The following is a 13,175-nucleotide window of genomic DNA, read 5'->3' as shown; positions in this document are numbered from 1 at the left end:
AAATTTCTAAAAACAAACATTCAATATTTGTTAAAAATCATTTATTCAAAATATAAAATTTTATCCTATTTGATGTTTAATGCCATTAATTTTGTTGTGAAGGCTTTTGTGTTTTTCCCTGAAAAGTCTCTGACTGTAATGAAGGCTTCTGATCATTCAGGATGTTGACAATTTTCTTCCTCATGTGAAGTCTCCGAGATACAATAAAACTGAATTCTAATAGTTCTTCTGAAATGTATTGTGTTAATAGGATTTCATCCCAGTCTAATAGAGAGTTAGCAAAAGAATGCATTTAACTAATAGGTCAAATCTGTGAGCTCAATGGAAAACAAACTTAATTATTGCTTGAAAAACAAACAACTTGATGAAAATCTGGAAGCAGAGAATTATATTCCAAATAGTTACCCAGATTCTAGCTTCTTTTGACCTTGTGCTCCACCACATTCAACACACAAAAACCAACTTGCTGTGGAAATCATCTCAATCCCAACTTACCATGGACCAGGAAGACTATACGATGTTTAAGGGGAGGACTAAATATAATAGATATCATTAGCATCATATTCTTTGGTCAGCCCACCTGGATGAATGAGATTTGGATTTTCAACAAGGTATGAGCCAAGTGGAAAAGGTAAATGTTAAGAAAAACAATTTTCCAGTCTACATGACAAGAGTTTCTCTGCTGTGTGGTATAAAATAAGGTATGAGTTAATTCAGGACTTCTCAAATTCATGATGCGTTAGGGTTTTCTCTCTGGTATGCATTCTGATGTGATGTACTCTAAGAGCTGCCTTACGAACAAAAATTTTCCCACATTCACAGGGTTTCTCCCCGTGTGAATTCTCTGGTGTACTCTGTGAGTTGAAAAGTGGGCAAAACATTTCCCACATTCATTACACTCCTACGGTTTCTCCCATGTGAGTCCTCTGGTAGGCACTAAGGTGTGACATCTGGGAGAACGTATTCCCACGTTCATTACATTCATAGGGTTTTTGCCCTGTGTGAGTCCTCTGGTGTGCACTAAGATATGACTTCCGGGAGAAAGTTTTCCCACATTCATTACAACCATAGCATTTCACACCTGTGTGAATTCTCTGATGCACTCTAAGGGATGAGTTAAGGGCAAATGGTTTCCCACATATATTACATTCATAGGGTTTCTCCCCTGTGTGAGTCCTCTGGTGTGCCCTAAGGCATGACTTCTGGGAGAAAGTTTTCCCACATTCATTACATTCATAGGGTTTCTCCCCTGTGTGAGTCCTCTGGTGTGCACTAAGGTTTGACTTCTGGGAGAAAGTTTTCCCACATTTATCACATTCGTAGGATTTCACAGCTGTGTGAATTCTCTGATGCACTCTGAGGGTTGAGTCAAAGGCAAATGGTTTTCCACAAATATTACATTCATAGGGTTTCTCCCCTGTGTGAACTCTCTGATGTGCACTAACATATGACTTCTCAGAAAAAGTTTTCCCACACTCATTACATTCATAGGGTTTCTCCCCTGTGTGAGTCCTCTGGTGTGTCCTGAGGTGTGACTTCTGGGAGAAAGTTTTCCCACATTTATTACATTCATAAGGTTTCTGTCCTGTGTGAGTCCTCTGGTGTGTACTAAGGTGTGACTTTCGGGAGAAAGTTTTCCCACATTCATTACATTCATATGGTTTCTCCCCTGTGTGAATTTTCTGATGTGCTCTAAGTGATGAATTATGGGCAAAAGTTTCCTCACATTCATTACATTCATACGGTTTCTCCCCTGTGTGAGTCCTCTGATGTACTCTGAGGGCTGAATTATGGGTAAAAATTTTCTCACAGTCACTACATTCATAGGGCTTCCTACCTGTATGAATTATCTGATGTGCTCTTAGACCTGAACTGAAGGTAAAAGATCGCCCACATTCATTACATTCATAAGGTTTCTCCCCTGTGTGAATTCTCTGATGTGATCTGAGGGTTGAATTACAGGCAAAAGTTTTCTCACAGTAAGCACATACATAGGGTTTCTCACCTGTGTGAATTCTCTGATGTGCTTCTAGGGCTGAATTACAGGTAAAAGGTTTTCCACATTCAATACACTCATAGGGTTTTTCTCCTGTGTGGATTCTCTGATGTGCCTTGAGGTGTGTCTTGTGAGAGAAAGTTTCCTCACATTCAATACATTCAAAGGATTTGTCACCTGTGTGAATTCTCTGATGTGCTCTGAGATGTGATGACGTGAAGAAAATTTTCCTACATTCAATAAATTCATAAGGTTTCTCCTCAGTGTGAATTCTCCAATGTTCTTTGAGACATGCCATCTTGAAGAATGTTGTCCCAAATTCGTTGCCTTCACAGAGTTTCATCTTTGTTTCTGTTCTGTGATGTCCTATAAGGGGTGACCTGTAAGATTTTCCACAGTCATTGTTACCATAAGTTTTTTCCTTTGTGTGAATTCTCACATGTTCACTAAGGTTTGACTTCTGACAGAAAGTTTCCCCACATTCATTACATTCGTAAAGTTTGAACCCCACATAAGCTCCAGAATGCGGAATAGAGTGTGAGCTTGTACAAAATGATTTCCCACATTCTTCATACTGAAGTTTCTCCCCTGAATGGGTCCTCTGATACCAATTGAGGTGTGCTTTCTGTTCTTCTTTACTCATTGTTTTATCATTGTTATCAATGAATATTACTTGACACAGAGGCTTCTTTTGTTTTTCCAGGATTTCTTGTATGTTGTCATCAATTTTATAATATCCTAAAATGAAAAAAATTAAAAACATATTATAAATCTTACACTTTTCATGGAGAGGGACTTGTACCCATGTTTTGTTATGTATTTTATTCTATTGTTTCTGGTTGTGTTTCCAAAGACTAAAAGTGCACATAGACAGATACTCTTTCTTGTTCCTCATCCATAATGTTTAAAGAAATAGGTATTATTTTCATCCAAGATGGAGTAGGCCCTTTACTGCCAGATCTTCCTTCTTACAATTAAAAATCCTTGCCAAAAAAAAAAAAAAAAAAAGATGAACAAACATACAAAGACTCTACACAATAGAAAAATGTGAACCTCAGTACTTAAGAAATGACACAGCAGAGAATTCCAAAGTCTTTCTTTCTGCTTCCCATATATAGTATACAGTGTGCTGAAGAAACCTACAATCTGGAGCCAGCAACAAAAAGAGCTCCAAAAAAAAAAAAAAAGCCTGTTTCTTCTAGCCAAAAGTAATTTAAAGGATACAGCTGATCTTTGTGCTCCTGCAATATTTCCCTCCATGAGCCAAATGGGGAGCTCATAGGAAAAATCATAAAGGATCCTGAGAAAGTTCCATTGTCAGGATATGCTGGAAGATGTAACAGGAGCTGCTGCCAAAATTCTGCCTAGAAATATATTCTTATTGGCCAGGCTTGGTAGCTTAGCCTGTAATCCCAGCACTTTGAGAGGCTGAGGCAAGTGGATTGCCTGAGCCCACAGGTTAGAGACTAGCCCGAACAACTTGGTGAGACCTCGTTCTACAAGAAATAAAAAATTACTTGGATGTGGTAGCGCCTGTAGTTTTGGCTACTTGGAAAGCTATGGTGGAAGGACTGCCGGAGTCTAGTAGGTCAACACTGGGGTGGCCTGGACAACTGACTGATATTCCAACTCAAAAAAAAGAAATATATTCTTATCTAATTTATGGGACACATATATTCATCTGGAAGGGTAAGAACAACAAATCTGCTGTTTTAGGGCACTAGCAGGCACTCACAGCAGCGAGAGGAAGAAAAGCAGCACAGAAACATAAGAGGCAGGAATACCTGGTAGGCCCAACTATAGGGAGAAGAGATAAAGTAGCGCCTGTGATAGCCACATCTTCAAACTCAAGGACACAGTGCGTTCAACAACAGCTAAACTCACATTTTCTCAAATATACATGGAACATTCAGCAAAATAGAACGCATTCTTGGCTGTTAGACAAATCTTCACAAATACAGAAGAACAGAAATCATACAAAAGATGTTCTTGAGCTACAGAGAAGCTATACTAGAAATTAATAAACACTTTTTTACTTGAAGATACACAAAATATTTATAAATGATATTCTTCTAATTTACTCATGGGTGAAAGAAGAAGGTTCAAATAAGATATTTTGAAGTGTATGAAAACAACACAAGCTGGGCTCAGTGGCTCTGCCTGTAATCCCGCACCTTTGGAAGGCTGAGGTGAGTGGATTTCCTGAGCCCACGGGTTCGAGTCCCACCCTGGGTAGAGAGACTTCATCTCTACAATAAATCAAAAAATCAGCTGGGAGGGGTAGTGCATGCCTGTAATTCCGGCTACTTGGAAGGCTGAGGCGGAAGGACCACCAGACCCCAGCAGGTTCAGGCTGTAATGGCTGGGAACGGCCAATGTACTCCAGTCTGGGCGACAGAGTGAGACTCCAACTCAAAAAAAAAAAACACAAAAATACAGAAATTTGTGAATGCGACTAAAGCAGTGCTCAAACATAAATATGTGGTTTAAAATTTTTATATTTGAAACAAAAGATCTCCAGATACTTAAGTTCCCACTTTAAGAAACTAGACAAAAAGAGACAATTAAATCTAAAGAAAGTAACACAGAAGAAAAACAGTAAAGATTAGACAATAAAACTGAAAACAGAAAACAGCACAGAAAATCAAACCAAACCTTAGTTATTTAAAAAGATTTTTTAAAAATGATAAGCAGAAAAGAAAAGAAGTCACAAATTTTCAACATCAGAAATGCAAGAGGGGAAATTACTGACACACCAGATATTAAACATATAATAAAACAACATGGGGGACTATAATGAATTAAGGTGGCTTAAATAACAAATATTTATTTTTCTCAGTTCTAGAGGCTGAAAGTCTCAGAACAGGGTACCGACACAGTTGCATTCTTGTGAGTGACCTCTTTAGGTTATAGACTATTCTTATAATAGCCTTACATGCTGGAAAGTAAGCTAGCTAGCTGTGATATCTTCTTGTGAGGACATTTTAATCTATCTTTTTTTTAACCAGAAAAGCAAATAACTGTATTTGAACACTCTAGAAAGAAGCGGTAGGAGAATACGGACTGCAACCAGAGGGCATTTTTTGGATTCTTATAACTTTATTCCTTTGTTTTAGAACACTGATATCATATTATTTGGTTCAGTAATTCAAATCCTTAAATGTTTTCTTTTACTTGGGCTCTCATGCTAGACTTTAATATACTTATTATCTGAATTCAAGCCTGAATGATAACAGAACATGAAATCTAAATTATTTTACTTTTATTGACTAACAACTTTACCATTCTTTTATAACAATTTTTCTAAGTTTTGTATTTAGAGATAGCTTATTTAGTCAGTCAATATGCTCTAATCTTTTACATATATTGACTGGGAAATATGCTTGATCTAAATTATGTCAATCTTTATGTAATGCCATTTGTTTGTATGGCTTTACAACAAAAACTTTCAATAAGTGTATATCACTTCTTCTTTTTTTTCTTTTTTTGAGTTGGAGTCTCACTCTGTTGCCCAGAATGGAGTGCAGTGGCTGCTCCTGGCCACCGCAGGCTCAACCAGCTGGGCTCCGGCGATCCTTCTGCCTCAGCCTTCCAAGTAGCTGGAACTACAGGCATGCGCTACCATGCACGGCTGGTTTTTTGATTTATTGTAGAGATGAGGTCTTGCTGCCCAGCCAGGTCTTGAACCTGTGGGCTCAGGCACCTCAGCCTCCCTAGGCACGGGATTACAGGCTGAGCCACTGAGCCCAGCTAGTGTACATCACTTCTAATAATTAAGATGATTTTACTTTTTCTTCTAGGAATTATATTGAAAACTATAATTTTTTTAAATTTCTGGAATCATTTATTAGTATAGACAAAGGCTAAGATGCATATGAAAAGATGTTTGACATCATTAGTGACAAAGAAACTGTTATGGACCGTGTCCCATCCCCAAATTCATATGTTGAAGAACTAACCTCCAGTAACACTGTATTTAGAGACAAAGCCTTTAGGAGGTAATCCAGGTTAAAATGAGGCCATAAGGATGAAGCCTTTATCCAGTAGCACTGGTGTCCTTACAAGAAAGGGAAAAAAAATACCAGGGTGCTCTCCCCCCCCCCCAGTGGATACGCACAGGGGAAAGGTCATGTGAGAACACAGCAAGAAAGGTGGCTTTCTGCAAGCCAGGAAAGAGAGGTCTGACCAGAAACCAACTTACTGGCATCCTGATCTTGGACTTTCAGCCTCCAGAACTGAGAGAATTTCTGTTGTTTAATCCACTCAGTCTGTGGTATCTTATTATGACAGCCCTGGCTGCCTAATAAAGAAAAACAAATCAAAATCACAAGGATATGCCACTTCACATTCACCAGGATAGCTGGAATCAAACAAATGTTGGTAAGAATATGGAAAAATCAGAATCCCTATGGCTGTTGTTAGGAATGGAAAATGGTGATGTCATTTAGAAACACAGCCTGGCAGTTACTTAATCAGATAAACAGAGGTACCACACAACCCAGAATTTCATGCCTAGGCATAAAAACATATGTCCATGCAAAAACTTGTAAATGAATGTTTATATCAGCATGATCCATAATAGCCAAAAGGTGGTAGTCCAATTATCTACTGACTGATAAATGGAAACACAGGCAGTATATCCAAACAATGAAATAGTATCTGGCCATAAAAAGGATGAAACACTGATATACGCTATAACACGAACCTTTTAAACATTAAGTTAAGCAAAAGAAGCCAATTATAAATGATCACATATTATATGATTCCATTTATACAAAATGACCAGAATAGGCAGATCTGCAGAGACACAAGTAGATCAACGTCTACTTAGAGCTGCAGGAGTCAGGGGTATAGAAGAATGACAACTAAAGAGTACAGATTTCTTTTTGAGGTGATGACGTTTGTACATAGAGTCGTCACTTGGAGGATTGGATCTAGGACTCCTTTGAATACCAAAATCTATGGATGCTCAAGTCCTTGATATAAAATGGCACAGTATTTACATATAACCTATACAAATCCTCTGGTATATTTTAAATCATCTCCATATTACTTACTAGCCTCATAACACAGAGACAGTAGACAGTTGTATACTATATTGTTTAGGGAATAATGACAAAAAAGTCTTTGTTTTCAGTAGAGATGCATTTTTTAAAGTAGTTACAATCCATAATTGCTAGAATCCATGGATGCAGAACCCATGGATACAGAGGGCAGACTGTTTTGATAAACACATTAAAAGCCATTGAACTATACACTTTGAATGAATTGCATGAGATGTTAATTATATCTCAATAAAGCTGTTACACCCCCCCAAAAAAAAACTTTTAAAGTGCTCTTCCACTAAGATCTAACTACCCCAAGGCTCCTTCTGTCAACACTCACTCACCTGTGTACTTCCGGTTTAGGAATTTGACTTCTAGGGGCCATGGTTCTCCTTGCTCCAACTTGAGGATAACCTGGGGTTTGGCAATGCAACACCCTGTAAAGAAATAATTGAGGGTATAAATGGACCAGATCCATGAGCCCTTGGATGGAAAAAGACATAGCTATAAAAGCATTAACTGAGAATATTCATCTGATGTTTTTGAAGGGAAGATAATGACAAAAACTGTTTTTGTTTCTGTAAAGGTTTCAATTACATTAGACCTTTTAGTCCAAAATCAATGAAGCCTTTAATCTCTATAAAGAATCTATGTGTCTTGATAATTAAAAAAAAAGCAAACATGATGCAGAAGGAGTCCAACGGCAGGTCCGCTCACCCACTGCGATGAGGTGGCCATAGTTCTCAAGTGTCACGTCCCTGTATAGGCTCCGCTCCCTGGGACCCATCAGCTGCCATTCCTCCCGGGTGAGTTCCACAGTCACGTCCTCGAATGACACGGATCCCTTCAGCAACATATTTTGTTCAAGGTCTCAGAATTAGGTGACACAGAAAATACCTGAGAACTTTTCCTGTTTACTCTTGAGGCTCAAAAACAGTTGGTTATAGAGGTTTATTTTGGACCAAATTTTATCTTACAACTTGTCACTCAGTTAGCTTAAAAGGTTTCTAATTTACCATACTGCATCTATATACATTGATGAATTCCAGATGTTTTTAAGACAGAAAAATTCAATGTCATTAAACCTTCTACAACTCTTTTTGCTCATTCCTGGGATGATTGTATTCTCTAGGAAGTTCACACCCTCCATCATCCCTGTAAATACTGGAAGCCAAGGAAGAAAGACATGTGAGCAGTAGAAAGATAACTGACCAAATTACGTATAAGTAAATATATGAAAATAGAGAAATCTAGAGCTCATGAAGAACAATGAATGGCTTACAAAGAAGTTGGAACCAATTAGACCATAGTAAGAAAACACTATGCACACAGAAGTAACAGCAACCGACATAAGAATAGAATATAATCACAGAGAAGCAGCAACCATCTGATGATTATTGCTTGAGGTAGCAACCTAGTCTAGTTGTGTGAGAAGCCTCTCTCTCTGTTTTTCTGTTTTTTTTTTTAATTGACAGAAAGATAAATCTTTCAAATAAGATCTCACTTATACATGGAATCTAAGACAGTAAAATGCATAGAAGTAAAGAAAGAATAGAATGGCAGTTACCAGAGTCTGGGGGAGATGGGGAGAGGAACAGAAGATGTTGGTCAAAGGATACGAACTTTCCATCAGACAAGAACAAGTTTTCAAGATACTGTACATCATGGTGACTCTAGTTAATAATAATATAATGTATGTTTCAAAATAATCAGCTTCTTGATGGTGCCAAAAACTGACAATTGAGAAACAAAAGGAAAGACGTGTGAGACATTTGAGTGGGAGATCTGTTCAGGTTGCTACAAAGGGATGTGTGAGACATAAAGCTGGAACTGCCCTTTAAACCAATAGACATGATTTCAGAGCACAGAAGGCAAGTCTAGGATGAAGACAAGCACTTAGGAGTCATTAGCATTCTAGCTGGTAACTGAAGTTATTAGAGACAATCAGACAGCTCCTTGAGCACACTGAGATTAAGGAAAAAGTACCTAAACAAAAACACTTGAGGACCACATATATTAAAGAGGCTGGCAGAAAATGTACAGGTAAGAAATCAGAGAAGAAGGTTTCTGAAAAATAGTAATAGAATCCAGAGGAAAAAGTCGTAGAAACTAAAAAAAGGGAAATTTTCTATACCAAAAGACTTCAAATTTAAGCTAACAAGTGATATCAGCAAAAATACTGAAGTTGAGAAAATTCTCTCTTCCATAAAAGTAATGAGAAACTGGCAGCAATTACACAGTCAACTTTTTCTGCAAGCTAATCAAAGGCTTCAAGCAATCTATACAAGAATATTTATACCAAAAAAAAAGTATACATTATGCCTGTAGACCCAGAGGACTGCCTGAGCACAGGGGTTTGAGAATAGCCTGGGCAACTTGGCAAAACCTCATCTCACAATAAACCAAAAAATTAGCTGTCCCTGGTGGAACATACTGTAGTTTCAGCTACTAACTAGGAAGGCTAAGATGGAAGGATTGCCTGAGTCCAGCAGGTTGAGGCTGCAGTAGCCGTATCCCTCCAGCATGGATGACAGAGTGAGACTTCAATTGAAAAAAAAAATTGAAAATGTTTTTTAAAAAAGGCTGCAACAGTGGGAGAACCATAGTTCTGCATCACCTTAACTTGTCCTATTTTCATCCAGCACTCTCCAGTTCCACATGAGCTTTGAGAACCAATCATCTGAGATAAGAGGCAAAACCAGCAGCCTGGCAATCACTGGAGGAATCAGAGGTGGGTTAGAGCTGTCAAAGGCCTGTTCTCAGAAAACTGTCATCATTTGAGTTAATATGATGGTTCCTTTGAAGACCTCCCTTGCAAAGCTGATTACTGAACTAATTCAAGAGTTTTCACCCAGGATGAAAAACCTGTGCTCCAAGGTATTAGTCAAAAACATTCAAAGCCAACTTTAACTTACCTGCTACCTGGGGTGGTGGATAAACAGTTGGGGTAAGTAATCACCTAATAAAAAGCTTTATTTAAAGGACAAGCTAGAAGATAAAATGTCCATAAAGGTTTTAAAAAACTCTGATATATTCCTGAGAATTGAGAAGCCCACCTATATGCACTGAGTTGAGAATATGCCCAGGACTGTGATATACTCAGGAAGGACATGAGAAGGCTCTAAGCTGTCACTTCTGAGTGACCCTACGGTCTGGAGAAAGCAGGAAGTGAAGACTAATACAGAGTTGTAAATGGCCTGGATGACTGCTGGAGAAATGCCACAGCATTCACAAGGCCCCTTGGAAAAGACTGGGACACTAGTTTGGTTTCAGGCATTTAAGGAAATTTCTGCAGAGTCTTCAGCTGCCACACACAACAAACACAGGTATTACTGAATTCGTTTTAAAAAGTAACTGAAAAGGCCAGGCCGTGACTCATGCCTATAATTCCAGCACTTTGGGAGGCAGAGGTAAAAGGATTGCCTGAGCCCAGGGGTTCGAGACCAGCCTGGACAACATAGTAAGACCGTGTATCTACAATAAATAAAAAAAAAATAAGTCAGGCATGGAGGCATGTACCGGTGGTGCCAGCTACTTGGAAGACTGCAGTGGAAGGATCGCCTGAGCCCAGCAGATGGAGACTGCAGTGGCAGTGAACAGGCCACCTCACTCCAGCCTGGGTGACAGAATGAGACTCCAAATCAATAAAAAAATTCAATGGACAAATTTCAACAACAACCCCTGGGAGGAGAGAAATTCTTCTAGTTGCCATATTTTATTAAAATATCCTGTTTTCAACAAAAATTGTAAAACAAGGCCGGGCACAGTGGCTCAGCCTGTCATCTCAGCACTTTGGGAGACAGAGGTGAAAGAATTGTCTGAGTCCAGGGATTCAAGACCAGCCTAGGCAACTTGGAGGGAGCTCGTCTCTACAATAAATCACAAAAACTAGGCTGGTGTGCTGGCATGCATCTGTAGTTACAGCTACTTGGAAGGCTGAAGCAGAAGGACTGCTTGAGCCCAGCAGGTCAAGGCTGCAGTGGCCATGAGCATGCCACTGCACTCCAGTCTGGGTGGCAAAGAGTGAGACTCCAATGTAAAAAAAAAAAAATTACAAAACAAGAAAAAAAAAGTAAGACCCATATGCAGGAAAAGAGTAATCAACAGAAATTCCTCCTGAGGAAGCAGATATTGGACTTAACTAGACAATGACTTTAAATCAGTTATTTTAAATATGGTTAAAGACCTAAAGGAAATGATATCTAAGGACTGAAGGGAAGTATGTCACTAAATAAAGACAAAAAGAGGCAGAAATTATAAAACGGGACCAAACAGAAACTCTAAAAGTAAAGAAGCAACTAAGATAACATGTCCATTGAGACTATGCAGTGAGAAAGAGAAAGAAAAAAGTAATAACAAAAAAATGAACCATAGGACAACATCAAGCTTACCAACATATGCATAATGAGAGTACAGGACAGAGAAGGGAGACACAAAGGGTCTAACACAATTTTTGAAGTCAAAGTGGCCAAGAGGTTCCAAAATTTGAAGGACATGATTAATCTACACACTCCAAAAGCTCAACTACAAGTAAGATAATCTTGAAGAAAGAAATCTACACCTGGATACAATATAATCAAAGTTTTAAAACAGCCAAAGACAGAGATAATCTTGAAAGCAGCAAGGGAGAAGCAACCTATCATATTCAAAGTGGATTTCAAATGAGGAACCATGAAGAACAGAAGGCAATGGGATGACATATTCAAAGTCAGTAAGACAAGAGGAAATGATGAGTCCATGGAGACGGTAGCAGGGGAAGCACAGGCCAGTGGAAAGTATCACTCACAGAGAAACATTCCAGGACAGAGTGAGAAGCAGAGGCAAGTGGTGAAGAAACGTCAAGTGAGGAAAGGATAAGACAATGCCCACCAGGTTTGATTACAATCCAGTGTGGTCATTGGAAGCCACAGACAAGTGGGAAGAAAAACCAAGGCATCACAGACATTTGAAGTTGATTGCAAAGTGTGGAGACATCTGAAAAAGAACAGAATTTTAAATCATCTGCTAAACAACCTGAATATCATGGATACTCAGAATATTTATGGAGTGTGATTTTTAAAGACATTCAGTTGATTCATCACAAAAATGTCTCATTAAACCCTGTGTTTGAATTCTTGAGAAGTGAGTGAGTGAGTAACGAGTGAGTTAGTGCTCAACATGACATTTTCTACTTCTATCGAGGAACAAGCAAAGAAATTCTACGCTATGTAATGAGTTATTACTAAATCACCTACTTGTAGAACAACAATTACATCGGGTTATCTTCATCTTTATATTTCTTGAGGAATCAATTTGCTTTATCTTTCTCATCAATGTAAACCATTATGTAATGTCTGGCCCTCTGCCAAGGTAATTAAAAACCACAGAAATAAATGTGGAACTCAATTTGGTAAATGTGTACCAGCAGAGGACCTGCATCTATCTACCCACATGCCAAGTTTGCTCTGCTAGTCTTCTGTATTTCTGTATGTTCTATCAATGTGTCTGACCCATTTCTGTCTCTACTTTTTCATATTAAAATACAGATACATAAACCCTTACAAAAACCTTAAAAAACCCTTATGAAAATTTGTAAAACAAACTGATTAAGAACCAAACTCACCTGAGCCATGTTCATTTTCTGCTGCTTCACGAAGAGAGTAGAGGCCTGTGAAGGTTCACCAGGAGAGGAGGAAAGAACAAGGGGTTCATGAGAGACTTGGTCTGCTTTAGAGGAGTTCTCAATTATGACATTTACAATGGTTTTACTGGCATATAATACCATCATGATCGAGATGTGTCTGCGTTCACCTGTCTAAAATTCTCATCACACCCAACTGGAGAAAAGGTTTCCCAATGGGGAATGTCACTTTGACTCTTGCAAAGGGACAGAGGGACCACACAAAGGTAGCAGCACTTAAACTCATTCATCTCTGATATTAAGTCCACTTAACCCTGCATTTTTCACTGTGTGTGGGTGAAATCCCCTTCACTAAAAACTAAAAAAATAAAATAAAATGGCAGCCAGGCTCGGTGGCTCAGTCTATAATCCCGCGCCTTTGGGAGGCTGAGGTGAGTGGATTGACTGAGCCCGCGGGGTCGAGACCCGTCTGGGCAGCGAGACCTCATCTCTACAATAAATCAAAAAATCAGCC

General features: G+C 38.7%; 1 protein-coding gene across 1 annotated transcript; it reads right to left on the bottom strand.

Annotated features, from left to right (window-relative positions):
• Positions 1–19: 19 nt before the first annotated feature.
• Positions 20–12,658, bottom strand: LOC103249607 (zinc finger protein 658B-like). Its single transcript, XM_008048231.1, is given in 6 exon segments — positions 20–820; positions 823–911; positions 913–2,734; positions 7,386–7,478; positions 7,759–7,885; positions 12,644–12,658. Coding segments are annotated over 6 exon segments (2,253 nt in total). The 3' UTR covers positions 20–713.
• Between the last annotated feature and the right edge of the window lie 517 nt (positions 12,659–13,175).

The sequence above is a fragment of the Carlito syrichta genome, unplaced genomic scaffold, assembly GCF_000164805.1.
Source record: "Carlito syrichta isolate Samal-C Ts95f unplaced genomic scaffold, Tarsius_syrichta-2.0.1 Scaffold122040, whole genome shotgun sequence".
In the NCBI taxonomy this organism is placed as follows: domain Eukaryota; kingdom Metazoa; phylum Chordata; class Mammalia; order Primates; family Tarsiidae; genus Carlito; species Carlito syrichta.
This window is presented reverse-complemented; position numbering and strand designations above follow the sequence as displayed.